Source organism: Nelusetta ayraudi, unplaced genomic scaffold (genome assembly GCF_046127955.1).
Source record: "Nelusetta ayraudi isolate G7.1 ecotype Tasmania unplaced genomic scaffold, CSIRO-AGI_Nayr_v1 ptg000143l, whole genome shotgun sequence".
NCBI classification, from domain to species: domain Eukaryota; kingdom Metazoa; phylum Chordata; class Actinopteri; order Tetraodontiformes; family Monacanthidae; genus Nelusetta; species Nelusetta ayraudi.
Genome location: NW_027466193.1, coordinates 171038 through 188469, shown reverse-complemented (window position 1 = coordinate 188469; position 17432 = coordinate 171038). Strand labels below are relative to the sequence as shown.

Here is a 17432-nt window from a genome sequence, read left to right as displayed (position 1 = left end):
TTGACTGAATCCCAACGGTCACACAGTCACACTGCTGCATTCACCACAGTGAGACTGTCACACACTGTTATATGCATTATATGTCAATTCCTCTGCATTCTCAGCATTTATTTTTTTTTGGTCTTATTCTTTTTAAGTTCCCGTCATGCATTTCTGGAGATTGTGTGTTTTAAATACTTTTCTTCATCCATACTGCTATTCTTCCCTGTACTGTGACCATGGTGGAACCTTGTACTCCAACCTGCATATTCCGATTCCAAACCTGAATAATCTGTTGGGAAATGTCCCTGGGAATTTGATGGCTCTTGGTACAAAGGCCCACACCAGTAACCAACGGCTACCATTGAAATGGATCATTTAATTTTATTGTGCTGGGATTTTGTTTCTTACACCATCTCTGATGTTTCCAGGTTATATTCAATTAGTATTACCGTAATGTTTGGAATGTAGATTTATACTATATCACAATAGCCAAGTGTATGTTGGCTTGTTTCTTAAAAAAAACGAAAAGAAAAGAAAGAAAATCTCTTTTGATACTGTGAAAATCTTTCATCCAGAAAGATTAAAAACAATACCGTTTTGGAATAAAAAGAGAGTGTGGCGTTTGTTTGTAAAAGAAAACACCGAATTTTCCTGAATCGCGACATTTTCTTATTTAGGCATGTAGGTTGTAATTTTGGCCTTCGCGCTCTTCCGTTCCTGTGCCGGCTACGTCATTTGTGTCGTAAATAGTGTGTCGATGCTAGCTGCAGTTATTTAACTGTCTGTGTCTGTAATTGGCAGTTGTGCGGCGTTCCAAAACACATCCCGTCGTGTATTCTAAAATAAAATGGAGACAGAAAACCGAACAAAAAAGGTAAGTCTTTTGTTTTTCTTTTCAAATAGTTCGCGTTATGAAGTCGTGTCGCTAGCTACTCGAACTGGAGTTAGCTAGCTAGTTGAGCCTGAATATAACTCACATCGTTTTAACTCTAAGCTTGAACATCTCAAAATAAAAATTTAAACCAAGGTCTTAAATATTGCGGACTACTTACTGGTCTTTATTCGAGTACATAGTTCAATGGCGCTGGCCTAATAATTTGATAAAATGCAGCATCCGTCCTAATGCGTATACTTGTTTACAACAGGTGAGCTACAGGATAGGACAAGAGCGGTTAAAGCTATATATCCGTATCAATTAGCTCGGGAATCGAATAAGAGCACTATTCCTTTTACAGTTGTCTTTTCACTTAACTGTACAAACCTTTTTTTTTTTTTAGATCCCAGTACTCGCAAAGCAGTTTGTTTTCCATGTTGGCTAACCAGGCTCAATATGGAAAACACAATCAGAGTTTAATCATAAATTTTATCACTTGTGGTTCATGATACGATTGCACAAAATCCTCAATCACAAAACCCCAGCAGTGCTAACAAAAATAAAAGTCAGAATAATACTATTGTTTTCTTTGTTCAGAGGTCCCATGGGGACGAGAAACGATCCGGCTCAGAAGGATCAGAGGAAGATGATGACTATGTTCCATATGTTCCAGTCAAGATAAGAAAGCATCAAATAGTAAGTCTTTGTCTAGATTGAGCATTTCACTGAATTTATTTTATTATTGCTATGTCAGACTGATGTAAAAGATGTTTCGCCTGTTATTGCAGCACATTGCCTCTCCTACCGAGTAAACCCACCTCATAGGTCACATATTATATCCCATTTAAGATCATTATTTTTCATCAGGGACACAGCAGAGCAGCTTCTCTCAATTTGACTAGCCTGCCATATTTAGCCCTCTGTTTACTGTCTTCTGCAAATCAGCGATAATTTTCTCATTTGTTGAATTGACTGATGGACTAAACACTTGTCATAAACTTAACAAACATTTTGCATATTATTGGACCATTAACATTTTCATTTATTACAGATTAAAGTTCAGGAAACTTTCATGTGAGCCATTAGATGTAAATTGATGTTGATGTACCCATTTCACTACATTTTCTTTGAACGTATGTGCCAAACAGATGCAGAAGATGTTGCGTCTGCGAGGAAAGGCAGTGGATGAGGAACAGAAAGACAGCGGGGGGGAGCAGAGGGATGAGGATGAGGGTCTTGGCCCTCGCTCCAATGTTAGTCTGCTGGACCAGCATCAGCATCTGAAAGAAAAAGCAGAAGGTGTGTGTTAAAGCAGTCTATTTCTTATATACCATACACTAAACTTAGGTTCTGTAAAAGCTCACCTGCTTTTGTTTTTTGTATCTACAGCGCGTAAGGAGTCGGCGAAGGAGAAGCAGCTCAAAGAGGAAGAGAAGATTCTTGAGAGTGTTGCAGAGGGACGAGGTAACAATAGAATTCTTTAAAGAGGACCTGATTACATGTATCAATCATTTTATCAGGCACACCATGACAGTCGCAGGGGCGTATATCCAGTGTTTTCTAGATATGCAGCTGAACAAGTGTACCATCTAAACGGTTCCAAACATTTCAGCAGCTCAGTGTTTCTCCATTGTCCTTGTTTCCAGCTCTGATGTCTGTGAAAGAAATGGCCAAAGGTATCATATATGACGATCCTATAAAAACAAGGTAGGTACTTCATCTGCTTCTCACTTTTGTTGCCTCCTTTATTCTTGTGGTTGTTACTCATACATTTTTCATAAATCCTCCGTAAAGCTGGAATGCCCCTCGCTACATCCTGAATATGCCAGGAACCCGGCACGATCGCGTCAGAAAGAAGTTTCACATCCTGGTGGACGGAGACATAATCCCTTTCCCCATCAAAAGCTTCAGAGAGATGAAGTTTCCGCCAGGTTACATCACTCTTCCTTCTCTGCACTTCACAAGCATGCGGAGAGGTCCAAAATGTTGGAGCCACTCACGACAAATCTGTTCCTTTTTTTTTTTTTTTCTCCTGTCTGCAGCGATTCTGAAAGGCTTGAAAAAGAAGGGCATTGTTCATCCCACACCAATTCAAATTCAGGGAATCCCCACAGTGTAAGTAACAGTTTATAGACTGTTCCCATTGTTTGACAGTAGTGTGCGCGCAAGGTTGGATGTTTTATATTTTACACGCCATGAGACATTTTTCAAACCAGCTGTAAAGTGATAGATGGCAAAGGAAATTACTGTCAGCTCGTTCTCAGGTAGGGAACACTTACTATACTACTGGCATCGGATGAACTGATCCCATCTTCATCCTCTAAAAAATAACATTAAGAATTATAAATAAAACTACCTACAGACAATCAAAAAAAAAAATCTGGTATTAGTTAAACTAAGAGCACTCAAATTGAATGGACCTGGTTGGCTTCAAAACTATCATGTACAGTGCAAAAAAACAAGAGCATAACCAAATATAAACTGAAACAACAGGGAGGTGAAGTATTTTGCTGAATACATCAACACTGCTGTTGACATTGTTTTTATGTGTTCAGTCTTTCAGGCCGGGACATGATTGGCATCGCCTTCACCGGTTCTGGAAAGACTCTCGTCTTCACTTTGCCCATCATCATGTTCTCCCTGGAGCAGGAGAAGCGGCTGCCCTTCTACAAGAGGGAGGGGCCCTACGGCCTCATCATCTGCCCCTCGGTAAGACATGCAAGACAAAATGATAAAATGCTCAAATTCTAATCTGTGGTTACCAGAAAATGGTCTCAAGAATTGAAGAGCTTCAAGCTGCAGCTCCGTTATTTGTCTTGTTTAGTTTTTTCTTTGCACATATTTCAGATCCTAAAGTAGCTCGGTTCTGTAATCAAACAGATGGCATTAACTGTTAGCAATACTGTTCTTTTATTCAAGTGTTTTTTTGGGGGGTTTTCTTTTGCGTCTGAGCATATCACTATCTCCTTTACTCCAGCGAGAGTTGGCGAGGCAGACGCACAGCATTATCGAGTACTACTGCAAGCTGCTGGAGGAGGAGGGAGCGCCTCAGCTGCGCTGTGCACTCTGTATCGGAGGAATGTCAGTCAAGGACCAGATGGAGGTCGTTAAACAGTGAGTGAAAGTGAAGCTGTGCACAAAAATAATTCATTTTTTCTTTCCTTGATTTATTTATATGTATAACCCTTAACTTGCATAAGCAAGTTCAGAAGACAAGCTGCCGTAGATTTGGCAGTTAATTATCTTCAGAAAATACTCTTACTGCATAGTTATTGATATATCGCTGAAGTGTTGCTGCCGATTCTCAGTCTGAATCTGCTTCTTTCCTCTGCCGACTTTAGCGGCGTCCACATGATGGTAGCCACCCCTGGCAGGCTGATGGATCTGCTCCAGAAGAAGATGGTGAGCCTGGACATCTGCCGCTACTTGGCCCTGGATGAGGCCGACAGGATGATTGACATGGGCTTTGAAGAAGACATCAGAACTATTTTCTCCTATTTCAAGGTGAGCTGCCGCAGCAGCATCCACCCGCTGGACGGAGCTCGTCGTCCTCACATTGTCTGACGATCACAGTTGTTTTTCCAAACTTGTCAGCAAACAGCAAATGCATTTTTTAAATCCAACTGGACAGATTTAAATTTCTTTGTCTGACTTAAATCTGCTGCCCAGAACATTTACCTCTTTTTTTTTCACACCCAGCAAATTCAATCATCTTTCTGATTATTCTCATATTTACTTCATTTCTTTCCCGAAACTCACGTCCTGTCAATGAATGAGTTTCGTTAACTGGGCTTTAACTTTTTCAGTTGAACGATCTTTCACTCGTTTTTGTATCTTTGGGTTTCCTTATTTTAGGGACAAAGACAAACTCTCCTCTTCAGTGCTACCATGCCCAAGAAAATCCAAAACTTTGCCAAGAGTGCACTGGTGAAACCCATCACCATCAATGTGGGTCGGGCTGGTGCGGCCAGCTTGGATGTCATCCAGGTGTGTTTACTTTTCATTTCATTTCTCAGAGAAATTCATTGTATTCAGTTCTAAACGTCATTGCGGAAGACCGTGCACAGTGAATAATTCACGTGCGTTTGTGTCTCCAGGAAGTGGAATATGTGAAAGAGGAAGCGAAGATGGTGTACTTGCTCGAGTGTCTCCAGAAAACATCCCCTCCCGTCAGTGCACTCCCATTTTATGATGAACAGCCTTCAAAGAAAAATATTTATGCGCATCAGATGTTTAAATATTGTTTCTTGTTGTTGTTGTTTTTTTTTGCGACCAGGTGCTTATGTTTGCCGAGAAGAAGGCCGACGTGGACGCCATCCATGAGTATCTGCTGCTCAAGGGAGTGGAGGCGGTGGCCATCCACGGAGGAAAAGGTAAACGGCTCAAAACCGCTTAGTCATGCAAACAGCCTCCGAGCTTCCTCAGGGGCGAGCTTTACCAACCTTACCAGCAGATGTCACCTCTGCTCCGTCTTATCTCGGCCCGGCTGTCTTCCAGATCAGGAGGAGCGAACCAAAGCAATCGAGGCGTTTAAAGAAGGGAAGAAGGATGTGTTAGTGGCCACGGACGTCGCCTCCAAGGGTCTGGATTTCCCTGCAATTCAGCACGTGGTGAACTACGACATGCCCGAGGAGATAGAAAATTATGGCAAGGCTGATCGTGTTGGTTCTGTTGGAGAAGCCGAGGCTCGTTAAAACGCTAAATGCTAAAATTCCTTTTTTTTCTTCCTCTAGTCCACAGGATTGGAAGAACTGGACGATCGGGCAAGACTGGTATTGCCACGACGTTCATCAATAAAGGCTGCGGTAAGGAAAAGTGAAAGATATACAAAAGTGAAAACGTAGCCACAAGCGTACTCGGGCTGGTTTCTGAGCACAAGATGACGCCAACTCCCACACGCTGTCTCGGTCTTTACATGAACTTCACACGTTTATTTTAAAGTTGACGTTAAAAGACGTGTGTCCCCTCCCCCGCGCAGATGAGTCGGTGCTGATGGACCTTAAAGCCCTGCTGATCGAGGCCAAACAGAAGGTTCCTCCAGTGCTCCAGGTGCTCCAGAGCGGAGACGAGACCATGCTCGACATCGGAGGTGAGTTGTTTCACCAAAAAAAAAGGGCTTTTCGTCTCCATCTTTGCCTGCGGCCTTTTATTTTTCTCTCTATTTTTGCTAATTTTTTTCTTTTTTGAACATCCACAGGAGAGAGGGGCTGCACATTTTGCGGTGGTCTGGGTCATCGTATCACCGACTGTCCAAAGCTGGAGGCCATGCAGACCAAACAGGTCACCAACATCGGACGGAAAGACTACCTGGCTCATAGTTCAATGGACTTCTAAAGTGTTTTTCTACTGTGGAGGAAGAGCCATCCTTGCTCTGTGGCTCAGCCACGCTACCTGCACCTCCAGGTCACAGAGAGCGGCTGGAGCCTATTTTAGGGAGATCCTCAAATGTTGAGCAAATCCGAGAACCTTCTTAGGAAACTGTAAATGTCACCGAACAAAGGAAGTATATTTTTACTGTCAGCTACGTACAATGGACAACTGTTTCAAAAAGAAAATTCGTTTTGCTTCCCATTTGTCATTTGTCTGTTTGGCCTTTTGTAACATTTTGATACTGACTGTAAATAAAACCTCAGGATGTGAAACCTTTTTTTTTCCCCTAGGGAAGGGCGTTTGTCAAAACCTTTGGTTCAGAGCAGAGGTACGGAAGGCGGAGACAGTACTTGTGTTTTAGTTTCACATAGAAAACTTTTAGTCTTTGGACGTGAGAGACTGCAGAATGAAAGCTGCTTATGACGTAAAGGAAATAGTTATTATTTTTGCCACTTAGCAGGGGCTGTATGGTCTAGCCTGAGAACTGAGCGTTGAACCACAGTGAGGGTTTGACCTGAGCGAGCTGTGCACATGGATGTCATCCTCAAGGAAGGGTTGCTCTATCTTCAGGGTGTCAAGTTTTTTAAGGTATGTTGACGAGAGGAAATTAAGGTCATTGTGCCCTAAAATATTTAGAAAATTCATTGATCTAAATCTAACAATCCTGTTTTTTGAAACGTTTCTCGCTTCTTTTTTTTTTGTTATCGGTAGGCTTGCAAAATAGAGGAAGTACAGTGGTGGAAAAAGGTTTTTGGGCACCTCATTCCTTTGACATGTACTGTGTTGCAATAAGAATCAGTCTAAAGCTTTTTAAGGTACCGAGGACGACACGAGTAGCCCGGAGGCCCATTTGAAAAATTGCACAACTCGTCGAGCTGCGTCTAAAATTCAGTTTTATCCAACACTGTTAAGTCATTGTTGATAATTATTGAAAACCAATTTATTTATTTATTTTGAACAGGTAAACAACAATGATAATTAAAAATTAAAAATAGACTAAATAAACAGAAAATTCGAAAGGGGGGTGGGAAGAACTAACTTGATAAGTATCCTCACATAGATGAGTATCAATAAGAATATATAACTCAGACAGTTTGTTATTTCTGGAGAGTCTACCACACTGGTAGCCCTTCATATGACTCAGGACCCATGAAGTAGCTATCAGTGCTAAAAACAAAAAACAAAACAATGGTTAGTCCTGGTCTAAAGTCTCTGAGTGCAGTTTATTTTATTGCAGCCAAACATTGGTTGACACGCTACACACGTGCTATTCCGTCCAGCTCAGAACTGCATGTTTCCGCAAGAAGACGTCAGTTGCGACGCATCGGGTACGCAGTAAACAAAATGCTATTTGTTTGTCTACCTCTGATGCAGTCAAACCTTTGGAAACGCACACAAAAAATCTATTGCAAATATTTAATGACTGCAATAGGAATTGAGTACGAATTTTAAGCCGTTCGAAAACTTTGGCCATAAATATTATGATGGGTAAAACTTGAATTTTCCTTCCTAATCCAATCCGACATTCCAGTGAAAATGCTTTAGGATTGTTTAATAGTTTTACTGATATTACCACAACATAGGCCCTACTTTCAATTTCTAGGCCATAACGCGATCTGCGGCCAATCTTCCATAGCGGAATGTGAAAGAAAAATCCAGCCAAGATGCTGTTCTGCCTCACAAAGGTCTTAAAATACAGCCTCTTGGAGTGTGCGTGGATCCAAAGTGTGACTAATCGCATTCTGGATCAATTGGACATGGTCTGAAAATCCTGTGTGGTTTGTGCCGCCACCCTCGCACGCTGTAAATTTAGCTGCAGACTTGGTGCAGGGCTGCTGGATGGCTCAACGAGACAATGCAGCTCCTAATTGGTCCGAAGCGTCAAAATTAATGCAGCGAGACAACTGAGCAGACGAGCTCATATACTTACAAGTTGTACAGAAACATAAAAAAAAAAATTTAAAAAACGCTTTTAGAGTTCAAATTGATTTCTATATTGCTTGGCATCGGAGCGAGATGAAGTCTAAGGGAGCGCTGTGACATTTTAAATGAAAAACATTGAGAACAGGCAATTTACGAAGCGTCTTTCAGCCATTTTCCTGAATTTCCATGCGACAAATCTTAAGATCATCTACATCAGAGCGATCCAGACGGACAATTGGCGCTTTAAGATGTTTCCGTCTCGAGAGATAAGTTGTGTTGACTAACATTCACAGGCTGTGCAGCCGGGTTTCAGGGAAAAGAAAACATTAAAATGAATGATGTTTGCCTTTGCAAGTGCCGCAGAGCCATCTGATCACATTAGAAAACAGATGCCGCGCGCGCTCGTAATGGAGTCTTTACATAACAACATAAGAACCCCCCCCCACACACACACACACACACATGCACGCACGCCCCAACACCCCTCATGTGGAAATGTTCCACGGAAGCCACTCATCTGAAAGCACTTATCCCACCCGCCGCCTCTCTTTCTTGTCTTCTGCAGCAGAAGACGTGGAGGAAAATGTGGATGGTGCTCTTCAAACCCACTTTCTCCGGGGTCGGCCGCCTGGAGCTGCACTCCTTGCTGGACACGGACGCCTCCCACAGAAAGAGGCGAGTGATGGAGGCGAAGGCACTGGAGAAGATTGTGGTGCGCCTCCGGGACTGCCTCAGCGCCGCCACGGACCCCGAGGAGCCTTGCCCTGACGGCTGCACAGCCTTCTACCTCAACACCCTCACCTGCAACTACATCATGGCCTCCGCCGACACCCAGCAGTGGCTCAGTGCCATCTGGCTCAATGCCTTCCAGGTGCCAGTCTTTCCCACCTCTACTACTTCTTCTTCTCCAGCTTCTTGTTCCCCTTCTTCTTCTTTTCCTGCCCGAAATAAACGGTCTTATCGTTTGGGAAAGGTACATTCAAAAGTTTTCCATGATAGCGCAATGGGGAAGTCAATCCCGTATCTGTAACTTCTGCCACTTGACTTCTCCAATTTGTCTGCTTGCACAAGCTCTGTCCCTTTCTTGCGTCTTGTCCCTCTGAGGTCGTAAAACAGCGATAAGAGGGGACCGGCGCGCACTCCGGCCCGCTGTGTACTTATCAATGCCGCCGTGTTTACAGAAGGATCCTGGAGAGGAGGAAGCAGGGGGTTTCACAGGAGGAAACAACAAGCCCATGATGGCTAATGACATTTACGCGCCTTGGAATATGGGTAACGACCGTCAAACTATCAGTGGCACCTCGACGCATGTGGGAATTTATCCTGTGAAATTAAAAAGATAATGCTCCATCTTTAGCAATTTGGCTCGAGCCAATGTGAATTATGAGCTTTTGTCACCTTAGAATAAGCCTTGTATACCTGCGTCACATCTTTTTATATTGTGCTTTGCGAAACAGTACTTTTAAATAACAGTATTTAAAAATCATAGGTGACCTTAATAATTCCATTTATTGCAGTTATGTTACAGTTAAAGAGCTTCTACATCCAAGATTTAATTGATACTGGTGTGTTAAATATTACAGAAACATAAAGAAGTATTTTGTTAATTACCAGTGCTGTTAATTTAGGCCTGGCCGCCTCGGGCCGGGGGGAAGGCGATCAAATATCTGCATTGCAGCTGCATTTGCTTTTGCCCAGATTGATAAAGTGGCACCATGATTTATGGAAATGGTCCATATCTAGAGTGTAAAGAGAAGCGAACGCTGGTGGATGTTTTATGATTTGGCCGAGGGGAACATGAAAAGAGCAAACAGGTTTAAAGTACATACAAGCCTCCCAGACTTTTTCAACCCTGAACAATGGAATGCATTAGTGTCAGCGAGCCCTGCTGCAGACAAATTTGTCCCTTCGCTAATGACTCTCATTCCTGCTGAAAGTTCGCAGTGAGGGATGAATGGAACGCTGAACACGAGACATTCCCGCTTCCAGATTCGGCTCTGACTTCGTATTAGAAATGCAAATGACACGGTGGTTATGGCTGCTCTCGTTGCTCTGCCATGATTTAAGTGCTGCACATTTCCCCCTGTCTTCCCATGGCCAGAACGTGCCCTTCCTTTGAACCAGTACAAAGTGAGCATCCTGACCACCAAGGCGTCCCTGCGGTGTCAGTTGGTTGGAGAATATCTGCTCTCCGTCAATGAAACGGATTTGGTGCTGCTGGAATTAAATGCTGGAACCACCGTCTACAAGTGGCCCTACACCTGCATACGTAAATTTGGAGTCGTTCAGGTAAATATGTACTTTTAACAGAATGGTGGTTTTCCCATCTCGTGTCATTTGCCTTTCTTAAAAGGGCCGTTATGTAAGATTTGCTAGCATCTAACAAATCATATGCAAAAAGTGTTAATGTTAATTCTTTTTGTCTAATTTCTTACTATCAAACCTTTTTTTTTGGTGTGGCTATTTCCATTCCTGGGCTATGTGATCGCACTCTTCATGTCGTTGAAAACACAACAGTGATTTATTCTTAGTAACTCTATCTGTCGTATGCGTTGTTTCTCGACAAAAGACGATTTGCGCGCAGGCTTGTTGCTGCGCTAGAAAATAGATGCCTCGCTCGTGACGTAACAGCCAGCATGTCACTAGCTTGATTTAACACGCGTACCAGGCAGCAAGCGGTGTGGCTTTGCCCACAGCCACTAATAACACTACAACAACGACTGACAGGTAAATATAATATGCCGTCTTTATGATTTTACCAAGTATATTTCCTGCTGCGACAGGGTTTGCGTGTACTGCGCACGTGTCTTTCCGGCCATGTACCCTGCAGAAATGTCATTTTTATAGAGATTTCTTTTCTTATTTTGCACTTAAGCATTAATTCGGATATCGCCGACTGTTTTGCATTTGATACGTTTTTGATGCCGCTGAATTAGCTGTTCACTCTTCACAGTCGCCACTGTGATCTAAGAAGACAAGACCATGTAATAACTGAAATAACGTAGGCCACTGAGGTTTCAGCCTCAGAATAGCCTCTGAAACTAATGCGCCGAGGCGTTGTTTTTGGCTGTGGTTGCAGGCAGGATTCAGCATTGAAGCGGGCCGCCGCTGTGAGTCAGGCGAAGGATTCTTTATCTTCGAGTCCCCGTGCGACAAGGAGATATACCGGTCCATCATCGACAACTGCAGCTCGGACAGGAAGTCTTCCTCTGAGCCGCCCGGCCTCCACGCCGACCAATCTCCTGCCCCGGCGACCAGGAGGCACACCGGTCCGTCTTCCTGCAGGCCTGCCGAGGCCTCCGACAGCACAAAGGTCTTCGCCGAGTACGCCACCGTCGCCTTCAGAGGGAGGCTGCCGTCCTCAGCCGTCCAGAATTCTACGGTGAGCAAGGAGGTTTTGGAGTGGGACGGTAAAGAAGAGGATCAACTGTGCCATTCCCTGGGGGCCGTAAACCTGGAGAGCACCGCGGACGGCGGCATTTATCACAACTGGCAGAAATCCAAATGTCCCAATCCGCCTCTGGCGTCTGCCCCCCATTCCCCTGCCGATGCCCAGTACCAGCCCCCTGCAGGCAACGGCTACGGCATTCACGAGTGGGTCAATGGAGAGCTGGAGGGGAGCAGCGGCCTCTCAATCCGTGCCCCTTCACAGAGTGTTAAAAACAGGCTGACAAAGTTGATTTTCAAGGGCCAGCAGGAGCGCCAGTTTCACAGCTCTGCAGGTCTTAGTGAAATGCGAGCTAACAAGAATAGCGGGAGCAAATCCGAACTGTGATAGAGTGCCATGAACGCCTAATTGGGTTTTATTTCTTTGAACTGCCCTCTGGGAGCTGGAAGCATCAAATCTTGGCTTGCAAATGTGCGCTGGAAATGGATTTCGAGCAGAATGTGCATCAGCATTCTGTTTATGTTGTTTCATAATTCATAACTGTGATATTATTTGTGATATTGTGGATTCTGCCCCCCTGCGCGCACACACACACACACACACACACACACACACATGAATTCATAAGCGTTGCGCCATTGTTCATTATGAATACATCTCATCTCGATGCTAATGTTCCACAGAGTTTAAATAAAAGACTTTTCCCTTTGACTTATGGTGACGGTGCAGTTTATCCCCTGAAACAGTTGTTTCTAAAATATCAGATGAAAAGACATCTAACTCTGTCTTTCATCAACGGAATAGCTTACAATTTTGTTTTAAAAGCGGCCTCATTGACCTCATTCAGATTTTCTCTCCATCTTTAATCTCTTATCTCTCTCTAATCTTTACTCACATTTTTTTTTATTCTTCACAGGAGTAACGATGGCTTTTCATTTTTTCTGTCAAAGCCGGCAGTTCCTGCACTTAATGTTGTTTTTCGACCTTTTAGATTTATTTCCCTTTTGAGACATAAAAAAAACAGCATGAAGGCAAAAAAAAAAAAAAAAAATGGGGAACACAAAAACAAATTGTATATGTGTTTTTAACCATTTATTATAGCGAAACTAGCCTCTTAAAATAGCTATGCATAAATAAGAAAATATTTGTTTTAATTTTTGAACACAACTTTTTTTTAACACAGAAAGGACACTACATGTCTTTCATGGTGCTTTTAGGCCATAAAGTGCATTTTTTTAAAAAAAACAAAAACAAAAAAACAACAACAACCTTCTCTGTCCTGGCTCGAGGGAGAAAAATAAATTATTAGCCAGCATTTTGTCATTGTTGTTGTTGTTGTTGTTGTTGTTGTTGTTAAAAGTTTTTCAGCTTTTTCATGAACAGTCCAAGAACAACAGGTTATTTACAGTGTCAAGAGAGTATTTGGTTCCACTGGCCCATCCTGAGGAGAAAAGTCACTCGTGCATTTCTGTCACTTTCTTGCGCTCTGACACTCCTCTATGTCACTGAAGTGTGAGGATTCTTCGTCGCTGCCGCTGCTGCAAGAACTTGCGGATTTATTCGATGCCATCTCAGGCGACGGTCCGAGGATGATGAGGTGGCCGACGGAGGTGCACGTTTGCGGCTGCTCCCCGTGGTGCATCAGCCCCCTCCTGTCTGCAGCCTGGCCCGGCAGGGGACTCCTGCACTCCGGGCGGACCACGCCGGCCAGCAGCTCCGACAGTTCGGTGATGTAAATCTGAGCCATTTGCAGGGTGTCAAACTTGGACAGCTTCCGCTCGTTCTCCAGCGAGGGGATGACGCTGCGCAGCTCGTCGAAGGCTTTGTTCAGCCCGTGCATCCTCCTCCTCTCCCGGGCGTTGGCTGCGACGCGCCGGTGTTTCTGGGGCCCAAAGTGACTCCCCTTGCCTCCGTCTGCAGCCTGCGTGTGATCCGCCTCCGCCTCGGACAGGCACTCGGGAAGTTCGCTCGCCGGCAAAAGTTTGTCGATGCTCGCTTCTGTGTGCACGTCGCTCCTGCAGCACGCGTGCAGGGAACCCGGGGAGATCCACGCCTTGGCGTTGATGAAGGCCATATTGCGCTGCTGCAGCTGGCCGAAGTCCTCCGGGTACTCCGGCCAGCTGGAGAGCTCTGCCTTGGCGGTCATGGCTGGGAGCGATGGGGAGGGAAACCTGCTCGGTGGCGCGCGCACAGCGAAGGTACTGAATCCTGGTGGCCAGAGAAGCTGTGACTGGTGGTTTGAAGTTGCAGCGGCCAGCATTTTATAGGCGGCCCCCGGTCACCTTGTTGACGCTCCCTGCAGCCTCAGGACACACACACACACACACACACACACACACACACACACACACACACACACACACACACACCCTGTCAAGGAACAATTAGACAAAGATCAAGTCTTTTTTTTTCTTACTTCTCCTATTGTCCATTGTAACTCAATCACAACTCTGTTATTATTGTCGCACGGGGAGGAGACTGGCATATTAATCATTCAGGAGCGTGGCTTGTATTATTTGTGAAGAAGGGTTTGATCTTGTGAACCTTTGCGGTTGTTGCGCTTGGGCTGCGTGTCTGCTGCTCTGTAATTAATGCCTTCAATTTGTACTGTTATTTATTTTGGCAATTAATTGGGGATTTCCAGTCTGAGCTGACAGGCTGTGAAGTTAAAAAAGTTTTAAACTGAAAATGTCACGATGAATTTACACAGTGCAGATGATGCACAGAAGAAGAAGAAGAAGAAGAAGAAGAAGAAGAAGAAGAAGAAGATAATTGCTGCTCAGCCATCATCCTCACGGTCCAATCTGAAAACCATTTCGAACATTTTAACAAACAACAAGCCTCATTGGTCGGTCCCTCCTGCAGGGTCTTGCTGGCAATGAGGTTTGCTCTCAAACAAACAGGGGGGAGGGGGAAAAATGGCGAGCAAATTATTTGCTCAAGAATAATAAAAAGAACAGGTGGAAGGCAAGACATGAGACACACCTGTCTACAGCGGAGACATGATAACTGATAAGTCTGCCAGGCATTTATGAATCTTTTAGTGGGAGCCAGGGATCAAAACATCATCGGCTGTAACCCAGTCAAGATGTCTGCAAACCGAGCCTATAATGTTCTGAAGTGTGATGATAATGGCTGTTGTTTTTTTTTAGTTTTTTTTTTTTTTTATCATTATTCCTTCTATTATTACAGGGCCGACATGGGGGGGGACAAAATTAAGTCAGAACTAGTAACCTAATTGTGATTGGTCACGTGGCCCCTGTGCCTATCAGCTGTTGTCCCCTGGCACATCGCACAGGCTCCAGGCCCCGCACCTCTGTCACGAGCAGTGTCATCCACGTCTCCCATATGCCGGCGACAACTTTTCCACGCTGACGCCGACTCCTCCCGACACAAAAGCTAATCACTCATTAGGTCATCAATTACCGCGGAGGAGCCGCTTCTCCTTCAGAGGCTGCATCAGCGCAGCCGTCCGGTGGGAGATCTGACATGTTGTCGGCTCGGATCTGGCATTCTGTGAGTGTCTGTGCGTGTGTGTGTGTGTGTGTGTGTGTGTGTGAGCAGAGCGGCACCAGCAAGTCATGGTCTGGTAAAGAAAATCAGCGTGACTTGCCTCGCCGTCAGCAGTTTAATGAGGCCTGCTCCTAGTTAAATAAATCGGCACGCTCTCCATCGCGGGGTGTCCATTCATTCATTCATTCTTCTTTTCTTTCCTTTTCTTTTTTTTCTTTTAGGAGGGTGCTACATGAATATTTCATTCCTTCGGCACCACTGCCAGCGCAACAGCCTGTAACCCTGCGAGCAGGCTCTCAAAATGCGGCCACACTTCCCATCTGGTGCGGGGGAGTGGCCGAGGAGGGACGAGGAGGTGTGAGGAACATTTCTGAGGTCAACTTTTGGTGACCCCCCCGGGGTGAAGGAGACAGGCAGGAAGGAGGAGGAGGTGGTGGCGGCGAGGGGGCAGGGGACTGATGTGTCCCGACAGGGCGACAACAAGAGTGTCAAGTGGAGAATGATGACAACTCTGAGTTGGGTTGTACAATGAACTCAAGTTTAGGGGTGAGCGTCCAAGCTTTGGCTTAAATAACCTTAAATCATTATAATATGGTCGAGGGCTTACATTATGAATGAAAGTTCCCATATTATGCAAATTCACTTTCTAAGAAGAATACAGCTGTAGAGACACTTTTTAAGGCCTAAAGTAAAATGTCCCCCCTCTAATGTTCTACATAAATATTTTAGCAGCGTTGTATGTTTTCTGTTTTTTCCCTCAATTTTACTTTGAGTTTGCAAAGTACCATTAATTACAGCACGGCAGCTTTATCAGCATATGATCAGTGGTTCCATAAATTTAGCCTTTTGTTCTAATTGTGCTCACAGACCCGAACCATTGAAAAATGATCGGCTGCCAGCTGCTCATGACTCTCTGGTCTGAACTCAACGTTAGCTTTCTTTTTTCCAAACCTCATATGTGCATCGGTATAGCAAAACCTTCGGAATAATGTTACATTTCCCCAAAGGTTTTGCAACTGTCAGGTGTTTTTTTTTCAATCAGTGGACCAGTTTACCTCAGCCTGAACTAATGCAGACAGCATTTAGAGGCTCATCAAGTGGAATTACACATTAACACACCAGTTAGTGAGACACAAACTAAAACATTTCTTAACGGGCTCTGCTTTCATCAATATAACCATTTAGTGTGCTTCTCCCCGAGACTGTAAGGAGGACCGCGATATCAAAAATAACATCACCGTGTCACAAAATGGCGAACATGATGGCAGCAAACACGGAACACCTCGTAAACATCTCATAAAATCTGTGCTACTGGACAACTCGTAGCTGCCAGATGACGCTGGGTGATGGAATCTGGCTCTGGTCCCAACAGCTTATCCTCATCCTCAACCATCCCAACCCTAAACTCAGTCAGCCGACCGCAGCGGTGCCCACTTGTGTCAACACATGTTCCGCGGTTGCTACTGAGCCATTTAAACAGTGACATTGCGCGGCACTCGTCCTGCACGGTGCACACTGACTAGCGTCTGGCTGTAGCATTGGGGATGGGCCCGGGTTATTCTGAGACTGACAATAGTAAGGCAGTTTTAATAATACCTCATTGTTCTAATTTCCAGTAAATGAAGCAGACCTAATAGTGGAATTAAACTGGTCCTCATTTCACTGGGGACATCTTAAAACCTCCTCGATTTCTTCCCTGGGGAACCACAGTTGGGAAGCCACGGCCCTAAGCAATCTATGATTAATTCAATTCTATTTCTGAGGCTCCGCCATGCATGGTGCTTTATCGTGCACCTGTTTAAAGAAGCACCTTCCAAGAGAGACACAGAGGCTCTTACGACTTCATGTACACATTGTGCGACAGGGACACAGTGTAATTATGGTTACAGACTTTGGCAAATCTATTATTTTTTTGAAATGACTGTAAGAAAATGTTAATTTCTGTGGTAATTAGGGTCTATTCGTCTTTCAGCAATTTAACCTTAATTTCAAATAACGGGTTTGCCAGTTGAAAGAAAATTAAAGCCTTACTCCTGGTTTAATTTCATTGTACCTGCTGATTCTGTTGACATTTGGAATTAATTGTCCCAAAACTATTGCCCAATCAGGTTGGCACTGTTGTTGGATAAACTTAAAAAAAAAAAAAAAAAAAAGTGAACCAAGAATTACAACGTTTGCACTCTGCAGAAAAAAAAAAAACAACATCAAAATTAATCCACTCAAAAGTAAGGTGTCTTTATAATTTATTGTGCAGTAACATACCGTAGAACTTAATACAGCTGCATATGCAAGCTGTCCTCCGTTGTCCTCTAACCCTTTTGCCGGACAATAGTTTCCACGAAGTGACCACTGTTTCGCTACGTCGCTCTTTAAACGTCCTAA

General features: G+C 44.2%; 3 protein-coding genes across 3 annotated transcripts; 2 read left to right on the top strand and 1 right to left on the bottom strand.

The window, feature by feature from the left end:
- The first annotated feature begins 692 nt into the window (after positions 1-692).
- Positions 693-6500, top strand: ddx41 (DEAD (Asp-Glu-Ala-Asp) box polypeptide 41). The gene is made up of 17 exons (XM_076013143.1): positions 693-856; positions 1454-1552; positions 2005-2155; positions 2246-2320; positions 2503-2563; positions 2651-2787; positions 2899-2971; positions 3412-3565; positions 3834-3970; positions 4198-4360; positions 4712-4843; positions 4954-5025; positions 5133-5229; positions 5354-5503; positions 5590-5661; positions 5835-5945; positions 6054-6500. The coding sequence occupies exons 1-17, from the start codon at positions 830-832 to the stop codon at positions 6188-6190; spliced, it is 1848 nt and encodes a 615-aa protein (XP_075869258.1). The 5' UTR covers positions 693-829; the 3' UTR covers positions 6191-6500.
- A 106-nt stretch (positions 6501-6606) lies between these two features.
- Positions 6607-12248, top strand: dok3 (docking protein 3). The gene is made up of 5 exons (XM_076013145.1): positions 6607-6814; positions 8715-9020; positions 9331-9421; positions 10251-10438; positions 11229-12248. The coding sequence occupies exons 1-5, from the start codon at positions 6758-6760 to the stop codon at positions 11922-11924; spliced, it is 1338 nt and encodes a 445-aa protein (XP_075869260.1). The 5' UTR covers positions 6607-6757; the 3' UTR covers positions 11925-12248.
- A 645-nt stretch (positions 12249-12893) lies between these two features.
- Positions 12894-13774, bottom strand: atoh1b (atonal bHLH transcription factor 1b). The gene has a single exon (XM_076013125.1). The coding sequence runs from the start codon at positions 13681-13683 to the stop codon at positions 13009-13011; it is 675 nt and encodes a 224-aa protein (XP_075869240.1). The 5' UTR covers positions 13684-13774; the 3' UTR covers positions 12894-13008.
- Positions 13775-17432: the final 3658 nt, after the last annotated feature.